Here is a 25,410-nt window from a genome sequence, read left to right on the forward strand (position 1 = left end):
ACAAGATCCTCAGTCAGCAAAGGAAGATAGAAAGGGCCATTTTCTTCTTGTTTGTTTGTTTTTTTTCATTCAAAGATTTTATTTCCCAATTACGTGGAACTACAATTTTTAACATGTTTTCCAAAATTATAAGATCCAAATTGTTTCCCTCTATCCCTTCCCTCTCCCCTCTTAGAGATGGTAAGCAATTTGATCTGGATTATATGTGTATTATCATGCAAAACATACTTCCATAGTGGTCATTGCTATAAGAGATTACTCAAATAAACCCCAAACCCCAAAATAAAACCTTAAATAAACTAATGTGGAGCATAGTATGCTTTGATCTGCATTCTGATGACAACAGTTCATTCTTTGGAGGTGGAGAGCATTCTTTGTCCCAAGTCCTTCAGACTTGTCCTGGATCGTTGTATTGTTGAGAGTAGCCAAGTCTTTCACAGTTGATCATCATAATATGGCTGTTACTGTGTATATTGTTCTCCTGATTCTGCTTATTTCACTCTGCATCAGTTCATGTAGGTCTTTCCAGCTCTTTCTGAAATCTCCTGCTTATCATTTCTTATAGCACAATAGTATTCCATCACCAACACATACCATAATTTCCTCAGTCATTTCCCATTGAAGGACACCCCCTCAATGTCCAATTCTTGGCCACCACAAAAAGAGCTGCTATAAAGATTTTTGTACAAGTAGGTCCTTTCCTCTCCTCTTAAAAAAAATCTCTTTGGCATATAAATTCAGTAGTGATGTTACTGGATCAAAGGGTATGCACAGTTTTATAGCCCTTTGAGCTTAGTTCCAAATTGCCCTCCAGAATGGTTGGATCAGTTCCCAAGTCCACCAACAATGCACACATCCACTCCAACATTTATCACTTTCAAAAGGTCTGTTTTCACTAGGGCTCCCTTCCTCCTTTACCTTCCCCTGTCCCTCTTCTCCCTGACCCCAAATGACCAGAACTATCCAGTGTTCAATTCCTTCTGCAGCTTGGGTGAAGTGGAAGGACAGTCACCAGCTTCATTTCTCTAGGTGAGATGGAGGGCCCCTAAGCCTTCTATTTGCCTTGCCACTGCTCCTAAGGTCCTCCAGACCTTACCATCTGCCCTGGATTTAACCCCTACAGACACTTGGCACTGTTATCTGACATACTGAGATAACTCAGGCCTGACCAACAGCTCCTTTGCTTCACTTTTGGCACTTTGGGGCTATTCTATCTGCCTTGCAGCTGATCTTTAATTATATATTGTCTTCCAATTAGAATGTAAGTAAGTTCTTTTTTTTTTTTTTTGTAAGTAAGTTCTTAGAGAGCAGGTACTGCCTCATTTTTTCTGTCTATATCCTTAGTAATTTAGATTAGAATTTTTCTCATTCATTCATCTATTTGTTCACTCATACACTGGACTTACTGAGACATAGTAAGCTAGTAACTTAGTCAATACTTTCTCATTCATTCATTCAACTACTGGACTTAAAGTACTAGTAACCCAGTAACTTAGTAGATACTGTCTCATTCATTCATTCATTCATTCATTCATTCATTCATTCATTCATCTACTGGACTTAAAGTACTAGTAACCTAGTAACTTAGTAGATGCTGTCTCATTCATTCATTCATTCATTCATTCATTCATTCATTCATTCATCTACTGGACTTAAAGTACTAGTAACCTGGTAACTTAGTAGGTGCTGTCTCGTTCACTCATTCATTCATTTATTCATTTACTTATACACTGGATTTACCAATGTAACCTACTAACTTAGATTCTTTCTCATCCATTCATTCATACATTGGACTTACCAAGGCAATTTAGAAAAGATTTTAGCAGTAAGGGTGTGCGCACAGCAAGAAAGGGGCTCTGGGTAACAGTTCACCATAAAACTCACATATCTGGCTCTAATTTCCAAGTTCATCCTCACATGTTGTTGTTTGGCTAGGTAGGGTTTCCCTTTGTTTGGAGGGGAGCCTCCTTGTTCAGCTTGCCTGTGGAAGCCAGGCAGGTAACCAAGTCTGTAGCTAGCAGGGTTAGAGACTCCAAAATGGAAAACCAGTGATGTCTCAAGAAAATGATGTAATAAAAGAAAGGGTAATCAATCTTGAAATAAAAGGGCCCTTAGAGGACATCTTTATAGATGAGGAAACCGAAGCTTAGAAAGATTAAGCAACTTGCCCAACCTCACATGAAATCCTCAGTTATCAAAGGAAGGCTGAGTACTGTTCATTATCAGAGCTATGATTCAAACTCATGTCTCTGGCTCCAAATCTAATTTTCCTTCCACTAAATCTGCCTGCCTCAGTAATAAACAGAAAATGGGACCAACCTGGTGACTGCCCCACTTTCCACTGTTGGAGTCCAAGAATTTAAGCTAACAGGGAAAATGACCAAATTCTAGACTTCCATTTTACTAATCATCTTAGGCAAGGTTTAGAGTCTTGTGACTTTGAGAGTCATTCAGATAATATGTATGGCTCTGCCATCATCCACTGATTCTTTTATTCTTTGGTCATTTATTAAAGATCTACTGCATGCAAAGCACTGTGGTGGGCACTGGGGAAGATACAAAGATAATTGAAGACCACTTCTTCACCTCTATTCCTAATTGGACATGTCCCTGATGCTATACTCCTCCTTTCATAGCCTCTATCGCCTGCCAAATACACTAGAAATTCCAAAATCTGGCAGGGATACATTTTTACCATCTGCTTAAAATCTACCTCTCTAACCTTATTTATATTATTCTTCATATTTCCAAAATGGTAGCTAGATGGTCCAATGGACAGAATGCAGAGTTTGGACTCAGGAGGACTTGAATCAAAATCCAGCGTTTTAGACAGAGCAAGTCACTAAACTACTGTTTGCCTCAGTTTCCTCAACTACAAAATGAAGATAATAATAGCTCCTACCTCCCAGGGTTATTGTGAAATTCAAATGAGACGATATTTATAAAGCCCTTAGCACAGTTTTTCAGACATTTTGTTGCATCTGAATCTTTGTGTCCCCATTTGGGATTTTCTTGGCAAAGATACTGGTTTGCCATTTCCTTCTCCAACTCATTTTACAGATGAGGAAATTGAAGCAAATAGGGATAAGTGACTTGTCCAGGGTTACATAGCCAGTAAGCATCTGAGGCTGGATTTGAACTCAGGCCTTCCTAGCCCCCAGTTTGATGCTATCCATTGTGCCACCCAGGGGCTCACATCATGTACATAGTAGATGCTTTATAAAAAGGGGTGGGCAATAATGGAAAGAGGTCTGGTTATGGAATTAAGAAGCTGGGTTCAAATCCCACTCTGGATGTTCTCTGTATAACCTTGATCAAATCAGTCAGTCAAAGCTCTCTTAGTTTTAATTGCTCATCAATAAAACAAAGGGTAACTCCTTCAAATCTAAAAAATTGAAGACCTCACAGGAAGAACCTTCTGGCTCTCACTATATGGTCTTCCCTACTTACCCTAAACCTGCCTTTTAAAGATGAGAAAACAGAAAAATAAATTTCTTTCCAAAGAAAGAAAGAAAATTCTTTTGCCAGTCCCACAATGAATCAGTGAGCAGCGTCAGAATTCAAACCCACGTCGTCCAATTTCAAACTTTAACTCCAGCAGGTACCATTGACTGACCTCTGTTCTTACGTGTAATGTGTCTTTCTTGACCAAGTCAGTTCAGACTTGAGAGCATGCACTTGAGGGCCCCAAAGTGGGACCAAAGCCACCAGGGGGATGAGGATGACTGGTACCCGGAGCCAGATGCAGCACCAGTTCTTGCGTGTCTCCAAGTGTCTGAGCATCTCCTTTTCTTACAGGCGTCTTCCTCTTCCCTTGAGACATCTCTTGCTATAAAACCTCCTGGCAAGGACACAGAAGGACGCCTGGGGGCAGTGGACAGCAGGGCAGTGCCAGAGGTCATCTCCAGCTCCGACCAATGCCAGCTGAGTGGACCGGAAGCAGACGGCGTGGACCTTGGCGCCATAAGTAAGTGTCTTTTCACACGTGTCTTGAGGTAGAAAGCAGGACTGGGCTGTGGTGATACAGGAATTTGCATGGGGCTCCCAGAAGCCTATAACCTGCTCTGACTACACGGGCAGACTTACCCAGACTGTTATTGGTTCTACAGGGAAGGACCTCCCTCTTTACAGTATTATTAAACCGCTTTATTATTATTTTATTTTATTTTTGTTATTGGACTATTTATTCCTAGTTCAAAGGGGAGCCTCATTCTGGGCGAACCCAGTGTACCCCCTTCCTCGCCAGGATCAAAAACGTTTCGCTTGATTTCTCTTTCAGTGTTTCTGCTATGGTCCGAGGGTAACCCGATCGCCGGCCCCTTCCCTTCCCAATTTCCTTGGGAAAATCCCAGAGTAGCTATTGAGGCCATAAAATGAGTCTCCATCAGTAAGGGCTTTGGAGAAAGCAGCTGGAGCTGGAGACTCGTGTCTCCTTCCTGGCCAGTGCCGCTCTGGATTCCCTCCACCAAGGACTGTTTGTTTAGCAACAGGAGCTGGTGCCAGTGAGCAGAAGTGGATCCGGGAGGGGGTCTCGAGGGTGGTCTGGGAGGCCTTACAGAACATCAGAAAGGTGATGGACCATAACTCGATGCTCAAAGCAACTCTGAAGGGCCAGGGCTGAGGGCCCCCCAAGTCTTAAGGTCGTTGCTCGAGTCCCAGCAGGGATGTATGACCGAGTCTGGAAGTCTTCAAGAAGTGAGCATTGACCAATGAATTGGGGACAGGGAGGAACCACACTGATGTGTACACCAAGGGACAATGACCAACTACTGGTTGTCCTATGAGAATGGGGGGATGATGGAGAGAAGGCGAGCTTTGCTGATGGCTCTTTGCTAGCCATTGATTCCCAAAGGGAGTGATAGGTACCAGCTGGCAACTGGTCATGAGGGTCCGAGTGGGTATCTGGTCCAGTTTTCAAAGCAAAGGGAGCAGTGACCATCAGCCTGTGTGTTCATGAAAGGCAGGTTGCTAGGGACAGAATTATAGCCTTAGATCTCGCAGGGATTTAAAAGGGCAGCTGGTTCCGTTTTCTTGACTTTCAGACGAGGAAACTGAGGCTCCAAGAGCCCAAGTGACTTGCCTACACAAGTAGCAAGGAAATGAACTTGACCATAAATATTCTCTCTGTGGCTACTTAGAGATGTCCCAAAGACACCTCAATCTCACCATCTCCAAAACAGAACTCATTATCTTCTCTACTATGCCCTCCCTTTCTCTAAAATGTTTTAGAGGCAACTAGGTGATGAAGTGGATAGGATGGTTCATTGGAACCAGGAAGACTTGCATTCAAATCTATCCTCAGACACTTACTTGTTGTGTGACCCTGGGTGAGTCATTTAACCTATCTGAACTGCTTTTCTCTTCTATAAAAAGAGAATAATAATAGTACTTTATTGATCAGCCATGAGCACATGGTCTTTATTTTGTATCCTCTTTATTCCTTGATTTCTAATGATCATTAATAAATTCCTCAAAACATATCATATTTATAGTATTTTTAAAAATATGTAATTTTTATTTATTGAGACTAATTTTAATTTTACAGTACCTACCTTCCAATGTTAATATGAGAACCAAATGATTTAAAAAAATATACTTTTCAAACCTTAAAGCTAGTTACAATACTAATATTGCCAATACAGAAGGACCTTTTTTGACTCAAACTCAACACACAAATTCAGGTTTATGCAACTGGCAATTAAAAAATACTAAAGGCAGAAAAATATGTAAAATAAACACTTTTTAGTTTTTAGTTATGCACTAAGTCTATCCAATGTTCCCAAGTGGTGTAAAGTTCCTCAGCAGTTCGTCCAGTCACCTTCATTCTCACTTACATTGTTTTGCTCCAAACATCAGCTCCCACATCAGTCTTTGTCCCAAGTTCTCGCTTCTAACATGTCGTGTTCACCTCAGAGCAAGGCTTCTCTTTGTTTCATGATCACTATTTAGTTATTAATAATGGCCCCAAAGTACAAGAGTGGTGATGCTGGTCTCTCTGATAAGCCAAAGAAAGTCATAAACTATCCGAGTGTGTCCGCATAAGAAATATTTATTAAATAAGAGAATTTGCTCTTATGTGAGATTTTCAACAGACTTGGACGGTCTTGGACTATTGGTCATTGTAAAATGAGTTTCTACTATACTGTTAAAGACACCACCATTTCTCCCAGTTGTCCTTGATTCTTCCCTCATCCTCATCCCCACATGTCCAGTCATTTCCCAAGTCTTGGTCATTCTAGCCTTCTTTCCATTCACGGGGCTATGATCCCAACTCAGCTTCCTTTGACCTTTCACAGTTTCCATCCTCCATACAGCTATCAAATTAATATTCCTAAAATATGGCTCTAAAATCATGCCTCCAGGAAAAGATACAAACTCCTCAGCCTGGCGTTTAAGCTCCCTCCTGGCCCCGGCTTTCCTTTCCATGTTCATTTCATAGCGTTCCAATCATTCTGCCTTCCAGTCAAAATGGCAGACTGGTTGTTCCTTCAACTCAACATCCCATCTTCTATCTCTTGGTTCTCACATGGGCTACTTAGATAGTTTCCCGATTCCTGTCCCTCCCCCAACCTTGTTAGTATTTTCTCCCACCTCCTTTATCTTGTCTTTATCTGTTTACATGTTATATTCTCCCCCCTGAAAAAAGTAAGCTCTTTGAAGGCAAAAAGTGATTAATTTTTGATTTGAACTTACAAAGATGAATCTTCCTGATTCCCACCACTTTGTTGCCCAAAACATGTGGCATGGGGAAATTACTAATTTCTCTGAACCTCAGTTTCTTCCTCTGCAGTAACTGTATCTCATAGGATTGTGTTGAAGATTCAAAAAGATAAGAAATGATTTAGAGACCTTAGAAATTCTCTGTCAATATTAGTTACTGCCATAATCTACCCTTACACCAGGTCTTGTCTTATCTTCTAAGAACACTCAGTAAGGTCACACTTAGATATTCTTGAGCCTCTTTACTTAATCTCATCTCTCTGATGTCTGATCTCCTACTCAGTCTTGTAACACCACAGCCCCATGAAAGATTGTATCTGTAGTCGACCACTTGGCCTTTTTTGGGTCCTGAATCCCTTTGGTGGTTTGATGAACCCTATGAACCCATTCTCAGAAGCATGTTTTTAAGTGACTGAAGAAAATTCTAAATTTCAGTAAGAGGCTAGTAAAAAATAAAGATGTCATTTTTCCCATTCAGAGTCACAGAGCTTCTGAAATCTACCCATGAACCCTGCGTTAAGAAACTCCAGTTAGGGGCAACTAGTTGATTCAGTAGATAGAGCATCAGGCCTGGAGTTGGGAGATCCTGGGTCAAACTTGGCCTCACATACTTCCTAGCTGACTGACCCTGGGCAAACACTTAACCCCAATTGCCATTCTTCTGCCTTGAAACTGATACTCCATATTGATTCTAAGAGAGAAGGTAAAGGTTGTTTGAACCCAGGCTTATGAGAAAGGCCACATTTATCTGCCTTCTAAATAGCTTGCATCTCTGCTCTGCCTTGGTTCTTTCCTCAGCACTTGACCACTTCCTTTCAGATCCCTAGAGACTAGTTTCTCTCTCTCCTCCTTTCTTCTCTCTTTGTTCTGTCTTTCTTTCTCCCCTCTCCTCCCTTCTCCTCCCCTCTTCTCTTCTCTCCTCTCCTCTCCTCTCCTCTCCTCTCCTCTCCTCTCCTCTCCTCTCCTCTCCTCCTCTCCCTTTGTTTCTCTCTCTCCCTCTCCCTCTCTACTTCTACTTTCTTTCTCTCCCATTTCTCCCTCTCCTCTATCTTTCTGTTTCTCTCTGTCTCTGTCTCTCCCTCTCCCCCTCTACTACTTTCTTTCTCTCCCATTTCTCCCTCTCCTCTATCTTTCTCTGTTTCTCTCTGTCTCTGTCTCTCCCTCTCCCTCTCTACTTCTGCTTTCTTTCTCTCCCATTTCTCCCTCTCCTCTATCTTTCTCTGTTTCTCTCTGTCTCTGTCTCTCCCTCTCCCCTCTACTTCTACTTTCTTTCTCTCCCATTTCTCCCTCTCCTCTTTCTCTGTTTCTCTCTGTCTCTCCCTCTCCCTCTCCCCCTCTACTTCTACTTTCTTTCTCTCCCATTTCTTCCTCTCCTCTATCTTTCTCTGTTTCTCTCTGTCTCTGTCTCTCCCTCTCCCTCTCTACTTCTATTTTCTTTCTCTCCCATTTCTCCCTCTCCTCTTTCTCTGTTTCTCTCTGTCTCTCCCTCTCCCTCTCCCCCTCTACTTCTACTTTCTTTCTCTCCCATTTCTCCCTTTCCTCTATCTTTCTCTGTTTCTCTCTATCTCTGTCTCTCCCTCTCCCCCTCTACTTCTACTTTCTTTCTCTCCCATTTCTCCCTCTCCTCTATCTTTCTCTGTTTCTCTCTGTCTCTGTCTCTCCATCTCCCTCTCCCCCTCTACTTCTACTTTCTTTCTCTCCCATTTCTCCCTCTCCTCTATCTTTCTCTGTTTCTCTCTGTCTCTGTCTCTCCCTCTCCCCCTCTACTTCTACTTTCTTTCTCTCCCATTTCTCCCTCTCCTCTATCTTTCTCTGTTTCTCTCTGTCTCTGTCTCTCCATCTCCCTCTCCCCCTCTACTTCTACTTTCTTTCTCTCCCATTTCTCCCTCTCCTCTATCTTTCTCTGTTTCTCTCTGTCTCTCCCTCTCCCTCTCCCCCTCTACTTCTACTTTCTTTCTCTCCCATTTCTCCCTCTCCTCTATCTTTCTCTGTTTCTCTCTATCTCTGTCTCTCCCTCTCCCCCTCTACTTCTACTTTCTTTCTCTCCCATTTCTCCCTCTCCTCTATCTTTCTCTGTTTCTCTCTGTCTCTGTCTCTGTCTCTCCCTCTCCCCCTCTACTTCTACTTTCTTTCTCTCCCATTTCTCCCTTTCCTCTATCTTTCTCTGTTTCTCTCTGTCTCTGTCTCTCCCTCTCCCCCTCTACTTCTACTTTCTTTCTCTCCCATTTCTCCCTCTCCTCTATCTTTCTCTGTTTCTCTCTGTCTCTGTCTCTGTCTCTCCCTCTCCCCCTCTACTTCTACTTTCTTTCTCTCCCATTTCTCCCTTTCCTCTATCTTTCTCTGTTTCTCTCTGTCTCTGTCTCTCCCTCTCCCCCTCTACTTCTACTTTCTTTCTCTCCCATTTCTCCCTCTCCTCTATCTTTCTCTGTTTCTCTCTGTCTCTGTTTGTCTCTTCCCCACCCCCCCCACCCTTGGATCCTCACACTCTGCTTATCTTTAAAACAAAGCCCCCCCACCCCCAACACCTGGTAAGAAAGCAGAAACCCAAGCCCCAGGACTCATCTGGCTGTGGCTTCTAGTCCCCCTTGCAGGGCCATTAGTCAGAAGAGATTTCATTCCTAGGAAGGATGGAGAGCAGAGTTTAGAGATGGAATCTCCCCACCCTGCCTTCCATTCTCCCTAAAGGGGGAGGCACTAGGGTCAGTCCATCAAAGAAATCAAAGGTCAGGTTTTCCATAGCTCTTATCCAAAGAACCAGAGGAAGATGCCTGTGAGCTCTTGGGAGTGGGGGAGGGGTGTGATCCATTGCCAGGGATCATCCCCTCAGAGCAGTAAAGGACCTTTGGCAGTGGAGTTGGCTTGCTGGGAGGAGATGGAGATCGGTTCAAAGCAAAAGCTGCTTCTTCTCCTTATCTTATGCAGTTTCAGATCTGTGCTCCTAGTTGCTGCCCTTTGGGCAGGGTTATAAGAAATGCTGGTCTTGCCCTCATCGTGTTGAATTGGTCATATGCATAAGCAAAGTTGAATTCAATCAGTATTTATTGAGTACTTCCTTCTATATAGGCAACCAGGTGGCACAGTGGATAGAGTGGGAGTTCAAATCTGGCCTCAGACACTAGCTGTGGGACCCTGGGCAAGTCACTTCATCCTGTTTGCCTCAGTTTCTCCATCTGTAAAATGAGCTGGAGAAGGACATGCTCTAGCATCTTTGCCAAGAAAACCTCAAAGAGGGTGATGAAGAGGCAGATATGACTGAACCAACTGAAGACAACAAAACTTACTTCTTTGTGCCAGGCACTGCCCTAAATTCTAAGGGTGGAGCACATTGACAGAACAGTCCCTACCCTCAAGGAACTCACAGATACTGTGCAAGAATAAGTCTTGTGTCCTGAAATTTATATTCTTTACAGTCTGTGGTAGTCTATAACTCCTGCCATATAGCATCACTAGAAAAATATGGTTGTTCAAAAGATGGGTCTTTGTTCCAAAAAGAAGCTAAGAGTCAGGAAAAGCATGGCATAATTTCCCAAAGGCAATGCCCATGACTCTTGTTCTCTCACCTCGTTGTCCATTCAAAGTATCTTCCTGAGAAATGTGGACCCACAGACAAGCACTATAGGTTACCAGGCCAACTATACCTCGCAGGCTTGACAATAGGCATTCTTCTTGGTTTTTCCCATGTGGAGAATTGGACCAAACACTTTTGGGTGATTATGAACCTCACTGAGGAAGACTTCCTATGTTCTGGGTCTCCCCAAAAGTGATAGAGAGACCTTTGCCCACATGGCAGACTGAGCAAGCAAGCCAAAACACAAGAAATGTCACTCAAGAGATGAGGTCAAGGATGTTAGCAGAAAAATGGCGGACAGGCTGCTTTGTGGGAGGGAGCAGGAATTGGCAAACATTTATTGAGCATAAGATGTGCTAGGTCCTGGCGATACAAATACCAGAAAGAAATAATCCCAACCATCAAGGATATAGCCAGTAGAGGACCTGTGGAGTCCAGTGGAAGCTGTGATTCATTGAGAGGCAGAAAGTTGGGCCCTTGACTCCTTGTGGAAGCCTTCTTGGGAGTACATGGTCAGAAGATAAATGGGCATGGATAGGTTGTGATCTGCCTTCCCGGAAGGAATGAGTGGAGGGGGAAGAGGGTGGAACATCAATGAAATAGTAGGTTCATTTGGGTATTACATACAAGAAAAACTGAGGAGGTAGGAAGGGGAAGAGTACTAATAACTGAGGATATCAGAGAAGGTCTTCTCGAGGAGGTGGCCTCTGAGGTGAGTCTTGAAGGAAGATGGGAATCCCAAGAGACATTGGTGAGGAGGACTGCTTTCTCAAAAAAGTGGAAGTAGGATGATGGATTAAGAGGCTATGTCCAAGAAACAATCAAGAAGCATTTTTCTAAACCCTTACCTTCTGTCTTAGAATTAATACTGTATTTTGGTTCCAAAGCAGAAGAGTGGTAAGGGCTACGTAGCAGGGGTTAAATGACTTGCCCAGGGTCACATGGCTAGGAAGTGTCAGAGGTCAGATTTGAACCTAGGACCTCCTTTCTCCAGGCCTGACTCTCTATCCACTGAACCACCTTCCTGCTCCTAGTAGGTGTTTATTAAGCACCTACTAGATGCCAGGCATCATGCTAAGCAACAGAGATACAAAAACAAAAGTGAAAGTCTCTGCCCTCAAAGTAATTTCCATTCTAATACAAACAGGTCACCAAAAAAGGTGACTTTTTTGACTATGGAGTAGTCTGGAAGGAGGTGAGCTAAAGGGAAGTGTAGGACCCTGGGGGTGATGCTTAGCAACAGTGCCACCATGGTATCCACTGTTCAAGGGAAGTATAGGCTGTCTGGGAAGATAGTGAGTTCTCTGCCCCTAGAGGTATTCTAGCAATTATCCCATCTGTCAAGGATGGTAGAATTCTTCATTGGATCACTGAAAGGTAGCACATTTTTGATCATCTTACAAGGAAAGACCCTAATGTCCAAAGAGGGGAACTGACTTCAGGTTAACAGAATTAAGGATAGCATCAGGACTGGAATCCAGCTCTCCTGCCTCTCAATCATTTAATGCTTTCCCTCCCTAACTTGTATTTATATAGTACTAGAAGGTTTAAAAAAACTCATTCCTCATAACAACCCCATGAAGCCAGTAAGCTCAAAGAGGTTGACTTGCCCAGGTCACACAGACAGTAAATGTCAGAGCTTGGATTCAAACCCAGTTTTTCTAGTCCATTGCTATTCTTGCAACACCACTATGCCACTCAAAGAGTGGGAGGCTGGACTAGACCTCTTCTTGGGTTCCATCCAAGCCTGAAATCCTCTGATATCATTCTCTGGTACATCCTGTAAGCAGCAGGATATGTACTCAACACCCTTGTAGGAGGGGCTCCCATGCCCCTAACACTTTCCACTCCTTGGCTACTGCCCAGATCTAAAAGCAGTCACTGGAGACACAGAAGGGGGGTCTAAAGACCTAGGAGTCCTCACCTTCGTACCTCCTCCTCCTCTTTCCTTTTACCACACAAAGCACCAGTCTAAGGCACTGGAAAAAAGGTGCCCCTTTCTGCAAGCAGTGCTAGGGCCAGGGGCATTAGGAGTTAGTCTCTGAGATGGGGGAGAGAGGAGGGAGAAGAGAGGGAAGGAGGAAGAGAGAGAGAAAAGGTAGAGAGGAGAGAGGGGGAGGGAGAAGACAGAAGAGGAGAGAGGCAGAGAGAGAGAGACAGAAAAAAGATTGGGAAAGAGAAGGGAATGAAAAGGGGGAGGGAGAAGAGAGAGACAAAGGGGAGAGACAGAGAGAGAGAGAGAAAGAGAGAGACAAAGAGAGAGACACAGAGAGAGAGAGAGAGAGAGAGAGAGAGAGAGAGAGAGAGAGAGAGAGAGAGAGAGAGAGAGAGAGAGAGAGAATCTATGAGGTTATAGGGTAATGTTTTTACTCTGGGTTTTCACACAGTGGGTGCCAGGCAAAATAGCTTTAACCTAGTAGAGCAGGAGCCCCTGTTAGTGTTGTGAGAAATGAATGAAGCTCTTTCCTCCATGACCTCAGAGTTCCCTGGGGTCCTCCTAGGAGCTGTCCACTCCCATCCTCCCCCCCCCCCCATAGGATGAGACTGAGACCTTATGCAGTCAGTCACACCTCCACCCCCACCTCTACCACAAGGGCGAGCACACACATGCACACAATTTCCCGTTATTCTCACCCTCCCACATCACCAAGAACAGGCTGTGAATGGCTGAGAGCCCTGGAGAATCCTCCTGGAGCTGGGGCAGACATGACAGGGGTCACCCCCCATGGTGAAAATGCGTGCAGGGTGTGCTGGGGGCGGGGGCAGCTGGGGGGCACGAGCCTCCCATCCGCCAGCTGCTCCCCCTTCAAGCTGTTGGGAGCCGCGGCATGATGGCAAGGCTGCAGCCAGGGACGTGCCAGGAGAGCTGTCCCCACGGTTAGGCCAGAGCCCCCAGGTTGCCGTCTGCTGCTCAGGAAACGTGACATTGACTAATGGTTCATTACACACCTGCCACATCTCATTGGCGCCTGAGCGCAGCCTTCCTGTTCTCAGCCTGGCTGCTAGCTACCTCAGTGCTTGCTCTTGCTCTCCCCCTCCTCCCCTCTCTCTCCCCTTCTCTCTCTCTCTCTCTCTCTCTCTCTCTCTCTCTCTCTCTCTCTCTCTCTCTCTCTCTCTCTCTCTCTCTCTCTCTCTCTCTCTCTCTCTCTCTCTTTTATTTCTCTCTCCCTCCCCCAATCCTTCTCTCTCCCCTTCTTTCCCCTCCTCCCCTCTCTTCCCCTTCTCTCCTTCCTTTCTTTCTCTCCCTTTCTCTATCTCTCCCCTCTCCCATTCCCCATCTCTCCTCTCTCTTCTCTTTCTCTCCTCCTCTCTCTTTCTCTCTCCCCTTCTCTCCCTTCCTCCCCCTCTCTTCCCCTTCTCTCCTTCCTTTCTTGCTCTCCCTTTCTCCATCTCTCCCCTCTCCCTTTCCCCATCTCTCCTCTCTTCTCTCTCTCCCCTCTCTCTCTTTCTTTCTCTCTCTCTCCCTCCCCCAATCCTTCTCTCTCCCCCTTCTCTCCCTTCCTCCCCCTCTCTTTCCCCCTCTCTCCTTCCTTCCCTTCTCTCCCTTTTTCTTTCTCTCCCCTCTCCCTTTCCCCATCTCTCCTCTCTCTTTTCTCTTTCTCTCTCTCACTCTCCCCTTTCTCTTCCTTTTCTTCCTCCTCCTTTCTTCTTCTTTCTCTTTCCTTCTGTCTCTCCATCTGTCCCCCTCCCTTTTCTTCTCCCTTCCCCTCTCTCCCCTCCCTTCTTTCTCTGCCCCTCTCGCCCTTTCTTGCCCAAGCACAAACAGTGGGCTCTCCAGCTTGAATGCGACCTCACAGGGTCTATGAGGATGAGTGAGAGAAGGAGAAGAGAATTTCTCATTCACTGACTGTGATCTCTGTCCCCTCGATTTCATACTCGAGGCTGGTGTTTCGCCCTTTTACTCATTCATCATGCATGAAGTACAGTCAGAGACAGAGTGGCTGCTGGCACTGAGTGAGATTCAGCCCAGGAGACACTGGGGATAAGCTATTTTTATGCCTCACCAAAACATACTCAGGCAGAGGCAGGCACTACCTTTCCATGGAGTATTTCCCCTTGGGCCCTACACCTGGGAATGGCCAGCCTGGGATAGAGTTGGTGTTCTGTAGACAAGAACAGTGTGGCAGAGGGAGGCGCTGCCTTTGGGTCCAAGGACCTGAGTTTGAATCTTATTTCTGCTACTTAGAGCAGTAGACCTTAGCAAAGTCATTTTTCCTTTATGGGTCTCAGCCTTTTTCAACGATAAAATGATAGTATGGGGAGGGGAGTTGGCTTGCATGATCTCTAAGATCTCTAAGCTCATAATCCAGTTTTCCCAAAGCCACTGTGTTCCTTTCAGCACTGTGCTTGTGGAAAATCAGCCTGTGTGAAGAGCTTCAGCAGGGGGCATGAGGATGGGCATTAAGTCCATGGAGCCACCATGTTCCTTTCTTACCACCTGCTGCAGAATGGATTTCCCGTCGAGATGGCGCTATGAATTTCAGCTCCATCTCCTGAGGGGAGAGAGGGGGGGACCTGTCAAGTTTCCATATTTTTGACTCGACTGGGAGAGGATTTCAAGAGAAGGGATACACAGACAAGAGAAGAAGGGGGAGAAAAGCAAAATGAGATAAATGCTTTAGTAGAGAGTTTCCTGGCACGGCAGCCAGGAGACTTGGGTTCATATCCAAAGTTGGCTGAAATATAGTCAGTATTTGAAATGAGGCTAGAAGGGCAGCTAGAGTGCCAGGCCTGGAGTTGGGCGGACCTGGGTTCAAATCTGACCCGTCCTATCTGCATGACCTTGGGCAAGTCACTTAATTTCAACTGTCTAGTCCTTACCACTCTAGATAGAAAGTAAGAGTTTAAAAACAAAGAAAAGAAATGAAACTAGAGGGGCAAAGTGGGGCCAGATTGTGGAAAGCCTTGAATTCCAGACAAAAGAATGTGGCCTTTATTCAAGAGGTTTGAGGGGGCTATTGAAGATTTTAGGGCTGAGGAATGACATAGTTAAATATCCATTCAAAGACAGATTCCTGTGTCGGTGGGGTGACGGTGCTTGGCAGCAGGTGGAAAGACCTGCTCAGAAGCTCTGCCATTGTCAAGGTGGGTGTTGAATGGGACGCCTAAATGGAGAGACCCGAGGATCACCTCCTTTTCCTCCTCCTGCCCTCCCTGTGGGTGGGAGAATGACCCAGTTTAGGGAAGAGAATAGCAGACAAGGGAGAAATGACAGGAGACACTTTCCCATCAGGAAATGAAAGCGGATGAAAGGCCAGTTTCTTTCAAAGTGTGGCTCTTGGCAGCGACCTGTGCTGGCATCCATTCAGTGTGCAGGGGTCACCAGGAAGGCTTGCCCTTGAGCCACCTCCCAGGGAGGGCCCGGGTGATTTGCATATGCTTTGCATATCATTTGCATATCCCTGGAGGTTCCTTTTCAAGTGCACATTTCCCCTGTTACCTTTACGGTCCTCAGTCTCTGATCTTTCTTTTTTTCTTGCTATATTCCAATGAAGGATAGATATTGAAGTGTTCTCACATACGGAGGCAGCGTAATATAATGATGAGAGCATTGAATTGGGAGTGGAGAACCTCAGGGTGAATTCTGGCTCTTCTACTTGTTCCCCGTGTGATTTGGGCCAAATCGCTTCATTTCAGTGGGTCTCAGTTTCCTCATCTGTAAAATGAGGAAACTCAACCGGTTAGGTTCAAAGGGCTTTTTTGTGTCTTTTTTTTTTTAGCCCATACCTTCTCTCTTAGCATCTGTTCTAAGACAGAAGAGTAGCAAGGGCTGGCAATTTGGGTTAAGTGTCTTGCCCAGCATCAAACAGTTAAGAAGTATATGAGGCAAGATTCGAACCCAGATCTTCCCAACTCTATATCAGATCCTTTGGGCAACAGTGTGGAGAAGACTATGAACCTTTTCTTGGATTCTTATGTTTATTTAATGTTTTTTTTTTTAACCCTTACTTTTTGTCTTGGAGTCAATACTGTGTATTGGCTCCAAGGCAGAAATTCTTCTTTTTTTAAAATTATAATTATTTTATTTTTTAATAATTATTATATTATTATTTATTATTAATATATTAATATTAATAAAATAATATATTAATAATAATTATTATAATAATTACTGAGTTACCATTCGGTAAGGGCTAGGCAATGGGAGTCAAGTGACTTGCCCAGGGTCACCCAGCTGGGAAGTGTCTGAGGCCACATTTGAACCCAGGAACTCCCATCTCTAGGCCTGGCTCTCAATGCACTGAGCTACCCAGCTGCCCCCCAGGTTCTTATGTTTAAATACATAAAATAAAAATATGGGCTTACAAAGGAAACCAATTATATTAAAATATAATTACAACCGTTTTTAAAACGTTCAGGTAAGAACTGTTTTATAGTCTCTCCCAGCTCTAAATGTTCCTTTATCCAAATCACTATTTCCTGAGTGCCTCCTTTGTGAGGTATTGTGGGAATTACCAAGAGGTCCTTGTTCTCCAGGAATGCATAAATTTAGTGGCTAAGTTTTACCAGAGTGTCCCTTTGGCAGAATGGCTCAACTGTTCCCATCTCTATGGACCCTTCCTGTCTCCCCTCTCCCCTCTCCCCAGCCTTCCCCCCTTCCCTTGGAAGGTAAGTAGTGCAGACTTCCCCAGGATCACACAGGTTGTAGACAACATGCCCTGAACTCCACCTAAGCTCACTCCCAGACTCAGGCTCCTTCCATTCCAACACATTGCCTCTCTTTACATCCTCTCAGGCTACTTCAAATCAAAGGAAAGGGTCCTGGTGGGAATCCTCAGAATCTGGGCAGCCCTGGGCAAGTCATTTATCCTCTTTCAGCCTCAGTTTCCTCATCTGTAAACTGGGACAAAAATAGCACCCACTATACAAGGTTGTGAAGATCAAATGAGATATGTGGAAAGCATATTGTATTTTTTTTTAAACACTTACCTTCCGTCTTAGAATCAATATTGTGTTCTAAGGCAGAAGAGAGGTAAGGGCTAGGCAATGGAGGTTAAGTGACTTGCCCAGGGTCGCCCAGCTAGGAAGTACCTGAGGCTAGATTTGAACTCAGGACCTCCTGTCTCTAGGTCTGACTCTCAATCCACTGAGCCCCCCAGCTGCCCCCCACACCAGTATATTGTATTTTAAAAGGCCACATGAATTCTAGTTATTATTTCCTGTGCGATAAAATGGAGTTCTTGGTTGGGTCCATCTAACTCATTCAGGCTTAGTCAAGCATTTGCTCTCATTAGACATTGCCACAGAATGTCTAATGTTGGTCAATGGGGAAGCTCGTGGTTCCCATTGCTAAACAGCTGGGGCAGTTTTCTGGGGCAGAGAGAAGGCTGGGAAGGAGATGGCATTGGGTCAAGCATTGGCCTTTTCCCCCCCTCCCCTTCCTTGGAATGATTTGCAAAACAACATGGCGGACCCTACCCTTTCCGTCAGTATCATCCCCACTCCCCTGCCATTTTCCTTGTGGGCTTTCTCGCAGAATCAAGGCTTGGAAGATGTCAAGCTTTGATCTCAAACCAACTAATGGTGTATCTCTTTGGAACTCTAGACCACATTTGGAAGAGTAATTTGTGGAAGGTGGCCAGATTGTAGGAGGACTGTGTGTGTGTGTGGAGGGAGGTTTCAACCAATGGTAAACCAACCAGACTTTTCAGCCCTTGTTATGCAGAGCCCTCTGGACCGAAGGTGACCCTTTTATTCATATCAGCTAATTATAAGATTAAGAGTTAAAAGCATCAATAATAGTGATCCTTGGGGGCAGCTGGGTGGCTCAATGGATGGAGAGCCAGGCCCAGAGATGGGAGGTCCTGGGTTCCAATCTGACCTCAGACACTTCCCAGTTATGTGACCCTGGGCAAGTCACTTAACCTCCATTGCCTAGCCCTTACCACTCTTCTACCTTGGAACCAATACCCAGTATTGATTCTAAGACAGAAAGTAAGGGTTTTCATTAAAAAATAATAATGTAATAACAGTGATCTTTAATCTCACCTCCCCCCACCAAACCTTCTTTTACAAAAGAAGAAACTGAGTCAATGAGAGGAAGTTACTCATCCAAGGTCACTCAGGTAGTAAATGCAAAATTGTGGTTTGAACCCAATGTCCTCCTCAGAAAATGAGCCCTCTAATCACTACAAGTGATTGACAACACAAAGACCCATTTCTCTTCCCTTTTGATTATGAAACTACTTTCCTTATGGCCTGTTTTCTTTTGAGGCACAGGCTGGAAGAAAATTTCAGATATCATGCCAGTAAAGATTTTTTTAGATCCTATGCTGATCTTATGGCTGATTTAGTAAAGGAGAAAAGGCATTTACATGGATATTTAATAAAAACACATGAATCAACCAGGCATCAACTCCAAGTCGTTTCATAACGGCACAAAAAATAAAAATAACAGATAAAAACCATTATACCTGGTGACTTGCTGGGAGGAGCCTTTGGTGGGGGGAGGCAGCTCTGAGTCATGTGAAGAATGCTGGACTGGAGTGAAAGACCTGGGTTTGAATCCCACTTCTGACCCTTAATATTGGGTGACCTTGGGAAAGGAACTGCCCCACTTAAAACAACAACATCAAACAACTTTCTTTCTTAGTAATACCTCTAAGACAAGAGCAAATGAGTAAGTGAATTGCCCAGGGTCACAAAGCTAGGAAGTATCAAGCCCAACTTGAACTTGAGTCCTCCCAATTCCAAGCCTGGCTGCCCCTACCTCCCCCTTTCTTAAGTCTCAATTTTCTCATCTGTAAAATGGGAATAGACCCCTTTATTATTATAGGGAATGTTATTTATATACCTCAAAGGATTATAAATATGGGAGCTATTCTTTATTTTCAGAGTATTTCATTTTCCCTGCAAAAAACCCTTTTCAAAAGAATTTAATAAATAGAAAAGAAAGGGAAAAGTGATGTGAAGGAAGCCCCTATGTAAGACCATGGGGAGACCAAGTACCTGGGATCGTAAAAAGATAGAGGCCAGGGCACCTGGGTTCTCATAATTATAATATTGAGAATATCATAAGGACTTGGGTTCCAATTTAGTCTCAGATACGTCCTAGCTGTGTGACCCTGGGCAAGTCACTTAACCTTCATTGCCTAGCCCCTACCATTCTTCTCCATAAGGCAGAAGGTAAGTTGTTTTAGGAACACGACTCAGAAGCTACTCAAACAAGTGAGGAAACTCCTCCAACGCAGGTCAGCATCTTCTCTAAAGAAGAGTTGCCTAGAGCACAGAGGAATTAAATAACTGGCTTAGGGAGGCCCATATGGTCTGTTTCTGAGGCAGAATTTGAACCCAGCTCTTTCTGGCTTCAGGGGCAGTTCCCTATATCTACCAGAGCTCACAGCCTTTCTCTCTCTGAGGATTAAGGAGGTGATTGTCCCCCTGTATTCTGCCCTAGTCAGACTGGATTTAGACTATTGTATTCAGCCCTGAGAACCATATTCTAGGAAGGAATTTGACATGCTGGAAACATCCAGATTAGTGCATGCATATATTATTAATTTAATACTACATTATTATTTACGTACATATAATTTAATAATATATGCTAATTTAATAATTATGAGAATCGGAGAAAAGAACTTGGGATCTTTAGCCCTGGAGAAAAGATGTCTCAGGGAGTGACATCATAGCCAGACTCATTGTTTGAAGGACTTTTCTTGGAAAAGGGATTCTGGTTGTTCTCTTGATCACCAGAAGGCACAGCCAAGAATAAAAGTTGAAAGTTATAAAGAGGTAAATTGAAGCTTGATTTCTGGAGAAACTTTCTAACAGAGCTGTCCAAAAGTGGATGAGTTGATGAGGATGGCTAAACAACAAGCATGTCATAAAAATTGACTCTGTGCCAAGTACTGTGCTAAGATACAAAGAAAGACCCAAACTACCCCTGCCCTCAAGGAGTTTATAGTCCAGTGGGAAAGACAACATATAAATAAGTAGGTAGGGGAGCAAAGTGGTTAGAGTGCCAAGCCTGGAGTTGGACAGTCCTGGTTTCAAATTTGGGCTCAGAGACACTTCCCAGCTGTGTGACCGTGGGAAAGTCACTTAACCTCAATTGCTTTGCCCTTGCCAATATTCTGCCTTAGAATTGATATCAGGACAAAAAGTAAGGGTTTCAATAAACACATGAATGAACAAATAAATAAATAGATGAATAAATAAAATGAATAAACAAATAAATAAATTAGTGAATAATAAAATGAATAAACAAATAAACAAATTGGTGAATAAATAAGATGAATAAACAAATTAATAAATGGATTAATAAATAAATGAATAAACAAATAAATAAATGGATGAATAAATAAAATGAACAAGCAAATAAATAAATTAGTGAATAACTAAAATGAATAAACAGATAAATTAGTGAATAACTAAAATGAATAAACAGATAAATTAGTGAATAAATAAAATAAACAAACAAATAAATAAATTGGTGAATAAGTAAAATGAATAAACAAAAAAATGGATGAATAAATAAAATGAATAAACAAATAAATAAATTAGTGAATAACTAAATGAATAAACAGATAAATAAGTGGATGAATAAATAAAATGAATAAACAAATAAATTAGTGAATAAATAAAATAAATAAATAAGTAAATTGGTGAATAAGTAAAATGAATAAACAAATAAATGTTTGAATAAATAAAATGAATAAACAAATAAATGGATGAATAAATAAAATGAATAAACAAATAAATTGGTGAACAAATAAAATGAATAAACAAGTAAATAAATAAGCAGGTACATATCAGAGGGAAACAGGGTAGGTGATAAGTGATCTCAGAGGGAAAGCACTAGGAGCTAAGGGCCCCTTGGATTGGATAGGATTCGAGCTGAGATTTAAAGGCGGTTCAGAAAAAGTGAGAGGTGGAGAAGGCATTCCAAGGATGGGAGAGCACCAGTACTACAGAGAGGAGGATGGAATGTTGTGTGTAAGGAAGGTGGGTGGGTCAGCAGGTTTGTGTCCCTTTTTTATGGAATGCTTGGAGCTGAGGGAAGAGTGGAAAGGCTGGCCAGGTCTTGTGGGATGCTTTAAGAATGGCCATTCCTTTCAGGTATGGGATGGAGGGGATGGTTGCAGGGGGCCTCCCTTCTCTCGGTTCTGTGATTCGGTGTGATGAGGCAGCCCTGAAGCAGCCCTCCATGGTACCCTTTAGTGGCTGTGTCCATGGAGGGAACCTGGTCTCCAACCAAATAAGGCAGACATGCCCACGCTAAGAATTTCCCAGAGACCAGCACGGCACTGGAAATGAGGTGACTGATTGCTGAGTTGATAATCTTTGCTAGAAGTGCCCTAAATAAGCAAAATGGTGCCCCTTGGACTCCCCCCACCCCTTACAGAAGCCCAAAGGCAGAGATCAGTGGGCCACACCTGGATGCTAAATCCCTGGTCTTTGGTTTGTCATTGAACAGAAATGTAGCTGGAGAATTTCTCCAATGGCGCAATGGACTGGGTCAATTCCAAGATGTTTGGGAATGAGAAAAAGCCTATAAGATTGAGGGAAGATCACTGAACCCCCTTGCCACCCACCCACCCCCCCCCACACACACACCAATGTCAGTTGGTCTGAGGTCAGATGGTCAGAATTAATAAACTGACTCTTTTCCCCCACAACACAATAGGAACAAACCCTTCCCAACTAGCAAAGTTTCCTAGACTGTCAGAGCTAGAAAAGACCTTACAGACCTTGGGAAGCAATTTGTATAGAGTAGGACCTGGAGTAAGGGAGACCTGGGTTCAAATCTGGCTTCAGATACTTACTATTTGTCACTACAAGTCACTTCACCCCGTTTGCCTCAGTTTCCTCAATTGTAAAATAAACCAGAGAAGGAAATGGCACACCACTCCAGTACCTTTGCCAAGAAAACTCCAAACGGGGTCAGGAAGAGAGGGATGTGACCAAACAAATCTTGTGTCACGGTGTTCCTTCCTCTTTTGAGCCTTCTTTCCTTCTCATCAGAGGTAGTGGAATGGGAGACTGAGCATGGGCCTTTGAGTAGGGAAGTCTCCATTCAAATTCTGCCACTGCTACTTGGCTTTGCATCACTCTGGATGAGGCACTTCCCTGCCTCTCAGCCTCAGCTTCCTCAGTGTCCTCTCCCATCCTCAGTTTCCCCATGTGTAAAAATGAAACTCTTGGATTAGTCTTTTCATCAGGAGGACCTGGGCTCTTCAGACACTTACTAGCTGTATGACCTCAGATAATTCTGTTCTTCTCTCCTAGCCTCAATTGTCTTATTTATTAAATAAGGAGAATGGACCCACTAGCCTCTGATGCCCTTTCCAGATCAATATCTACTTTCTTAAATCTGTGATCCCTCAGATCCCTCCTAGATCTCACCCCTTCCATGATTGTATCCTCCTACCTTGTCCCTTAGGGGTGTAGAATATTACATGATCAAGGATTTAGAATGTAAAGGAACCTCAGAGCCAGCTGATCTAATCTCTCCATTTTACGGATAAGGAAGGTGAACCAGAGAGGGAAATGACTTGTCCCCAGTCATAGAGACAACCAGCAGAAGAGGTAGGATTTAAACCCAGGTCCAAGGCCAATGTTCTTTTTGTTCTCTTTATGCTAACCGAAGGGGTGATGTGAAGAAAGTCAGCTGGGAAGAAAGGATGCACACAAATAGGTCTCCATGGGTCTAAAATGGGAAAGGGGAGACTCTGGAACACTAGAAACCATACTCAATAAATATGCTATTTAGTGAAAAAACAAAACAAAACCTTGGGCAGAGATGCAGTGGGGAAAAGGAGGGAATCTGAAGTCCCAGTTTGGGTTCTAATCCCAGCTTTGCAGATTAGTGCCTGCGTGACCTCTGGGTTGTAGGAGGAGGATTTGGAAGACTACCCTTAGGACAGGCCAAGATAACCACTCCTATGGTCTCATGGGTCCCATTGGCATCCTCCTCTCTCCCTGGCATGGAATTGTGCCTGTGCCAAGACTGAGTTATGGGTGGTGGGGAGCAAAGGAAATGGCCAGGGTTCACAGCAAAGAATCAATGCCCCCACTGAGTCCCATTCTGAGAGGGGCATCTCCTGGAAGCCCAGCCAGATTTGCAGGGAAAGCAGGAAGTGACCAGAGCAGGATGGCAGCCTGGGCATAGTCTTAGGTCGGAGCCCTGGCAGGCTGGGGACTGGATGAGGCTGAAGGGAAGACTGCTGAGGGCTGCTGGCCTGGGAGGGGGAAGTGAGGAGAGGGGGAGGGAACACAGGAGGAGGGCCTCTCTTGTGTGGTTTGGCTGTGACTTAAGGCTCTCTCTCTCTCTCTCTCTCTCTCTCTCTCTCTCTCTCTCTCTCTCTCTCTCTCTCTCTCTCTCTCTCTCTCCTTTTTTTAAACTTTCTTCACTCAGTGTTTGTTTCTGAAACTGAATCAAAAACCAAATGAGAGAGAGACAGAGAAATAGAGAGAGAGAGAGAGAGAGAGAGAGAGAGAGAGAGAGAGAGAGAGAGAGGAGAGAGAGACAGACAGAGAGAGAGAGAGAGAGAGGGAGAGAGACAGACAGAGAGAGAGGGAGAGAGAGAGAGAGAGAGAGAGAGAGAGAGAGAGAGAGAGAGAGAGAGAGAGAGAGAGAGAGAGAGAGAGAGAGAGAGAAGAGAGGGAGGGAAGAAGGAGGGAGGAGAGAGATAGAGACAGACAGAGTTTTCTCTTCTCCTCCTCCTCTCCCCTCCCCTGGGACAAGCTCCCCCTCCCCTTTCTGGAGTTAGCTATTGGATGACAGAGTCCCCAGCAGCCCCATCCTCTCTCCTGTGCTGGCAGAACAGCCCACCCTTCTGGCTTGATGCCCACAGGCTAGACAATCCTGATGGATGACAGGAGCCCCAGGTGGAAAGTTCGGCTGCCCGGTGAGTGAGACCTCCTCGAACCCCCCCCCTGCCTGCCAGGGTCTCAGGGTGCTGGCAGGGAGGAGCCAGGATGTGGTCCATTGGGGAAAGGGGGAGAGTCTTGCTTATTGGAGGAGAAAAGATCTAAGGATCGGACGTGTGTGTGGAGACAGCAGGGCTGCGGCCCAGAGGACGGAGGTGCCCTCTGGGAGGGATGCCAGTTTTGGAACTGGACATCAGTGTGGTTTGTGTCTGTGTGGGGGCTCGGAGGAGTGGTGTATTTGCCATCTCTCATGGGAAAGGGGCTCATTCCTAATGGCTCGGGCTGCTCAGGCTTCAACCTGGTGACTTCTTGTTAAAAGCTTGTTTCCTCTGTGCCCTTCCCCAGGAGCTGAGGCCAAGGAGATGGTTGTAGAATGTCAGAACTAGAAGAGTACTTAGACACCATCGGGTCTAACTCCCTCATTTTACAGATGGGGAAACTGAGATCCAGAAAGGAAAGTAATTGTCCAAGGCCGCATAGTGAGTTAGTGGCGAGACTAGGGCTCTGACTCTTGGACAAGAATACTTTCTGGGCGGTTATTTTGACTGAATCAATGGGAAAAATCAGGAGGGTCCAGGAAGGAGGGTAGAGGAGGGGGCCCTCAACATCTTAGCCCAGTCAAGGATTGGCACGCTTCTGTTCTGAGATGGACGGTGGGGCTCCAAGGACTCCATAGCTCTCTGGGCTTTGTGAACCCTGGGAGGGGCCTGGATCTGTCCTTGGTGGGAGCCCTCTGAGGGGAAGCCACAGGCCATGAGAAGGCTGTTTTGGCAAAGACCTTCATTCCATCTAGGCTCCAAAGCCATGGGTGGAAGGCATGAGTGTGGGCTGAACTGTGGCAAGCCCTGGAAGGCTCCGAGGTCTAAGGCAGCCAGGTGTAGCCCCCAAATCTCCATGATCCTGGCTCTCACTGTAGGGAGGGGGGAAGGAGGGCAAGTGGGGTAACTCCTGGCCCCTCTCCATTCCTTCCTTCCTTCCTTTATTTCTAGCAAGGCTGGAGGCAATGGGACACCCTGTTGGGAATCAGAAGACCCGAGGGCCAGTCCTGGTTCTGCCACAAACCCCTTTCATTCCTTTAGGGTTAATGGACAGAAGTTATTACAAGGGAGCCAATTTTTGTTATCAGTAACACTAGTGACAGCTAGAGCTGTCTAACAATGAAATGGGCTGCTTTATGAAGTAGTGAGCTCCCTGTTATTGGAGATATACAAGCAGAAGCTTCCTATCAGGAATACTATAGCAGTCAA

The 25,410-nt window shown here is 44.6% G+C and overlaps 1 protein-coding gene across 5 annotated transcripts in view; it reads left to right on the top strand.

Moving 5' to 3' along the window:
• GSE1 (Gse1 coiled-coil protein) overlaps positions 1–25,410 on the top strand; it is an 869,104-nt gene that overhangs the window by 378,131 nt on the left and 465,563 nt on the right. For all 5 annotated transcript variants that reach the window (XM_056823919.1, XM_056823916.1, XM_056823904.1 and 2 more), the window contains exon 2: positions 3,799–3,967. In XM_056823919.1, coding sequence (XP_056679897.1) covers positions 3,799–3,967 — 169 coding nt within the window. The remainder of the gene's footprint in view (positions 1–3,798; positions 3,968–25,410) is intronic.

Source organism: Monodelphis domestica, chromosome 1, assembly GCF_027887165.1.
Source record: "Monodelphis domestica isolate mMonDom1 chromosome 1, mMonDom1.pri, whole genome shotgun sequence".
NCBI classification, from domain to species: domain Eukaryota; kingdom Metazoa; phylum Chordata; class Mammalia; order Didelphimorphia; family Didelphidae; genus Monodelphis; species Monodelphis domestica.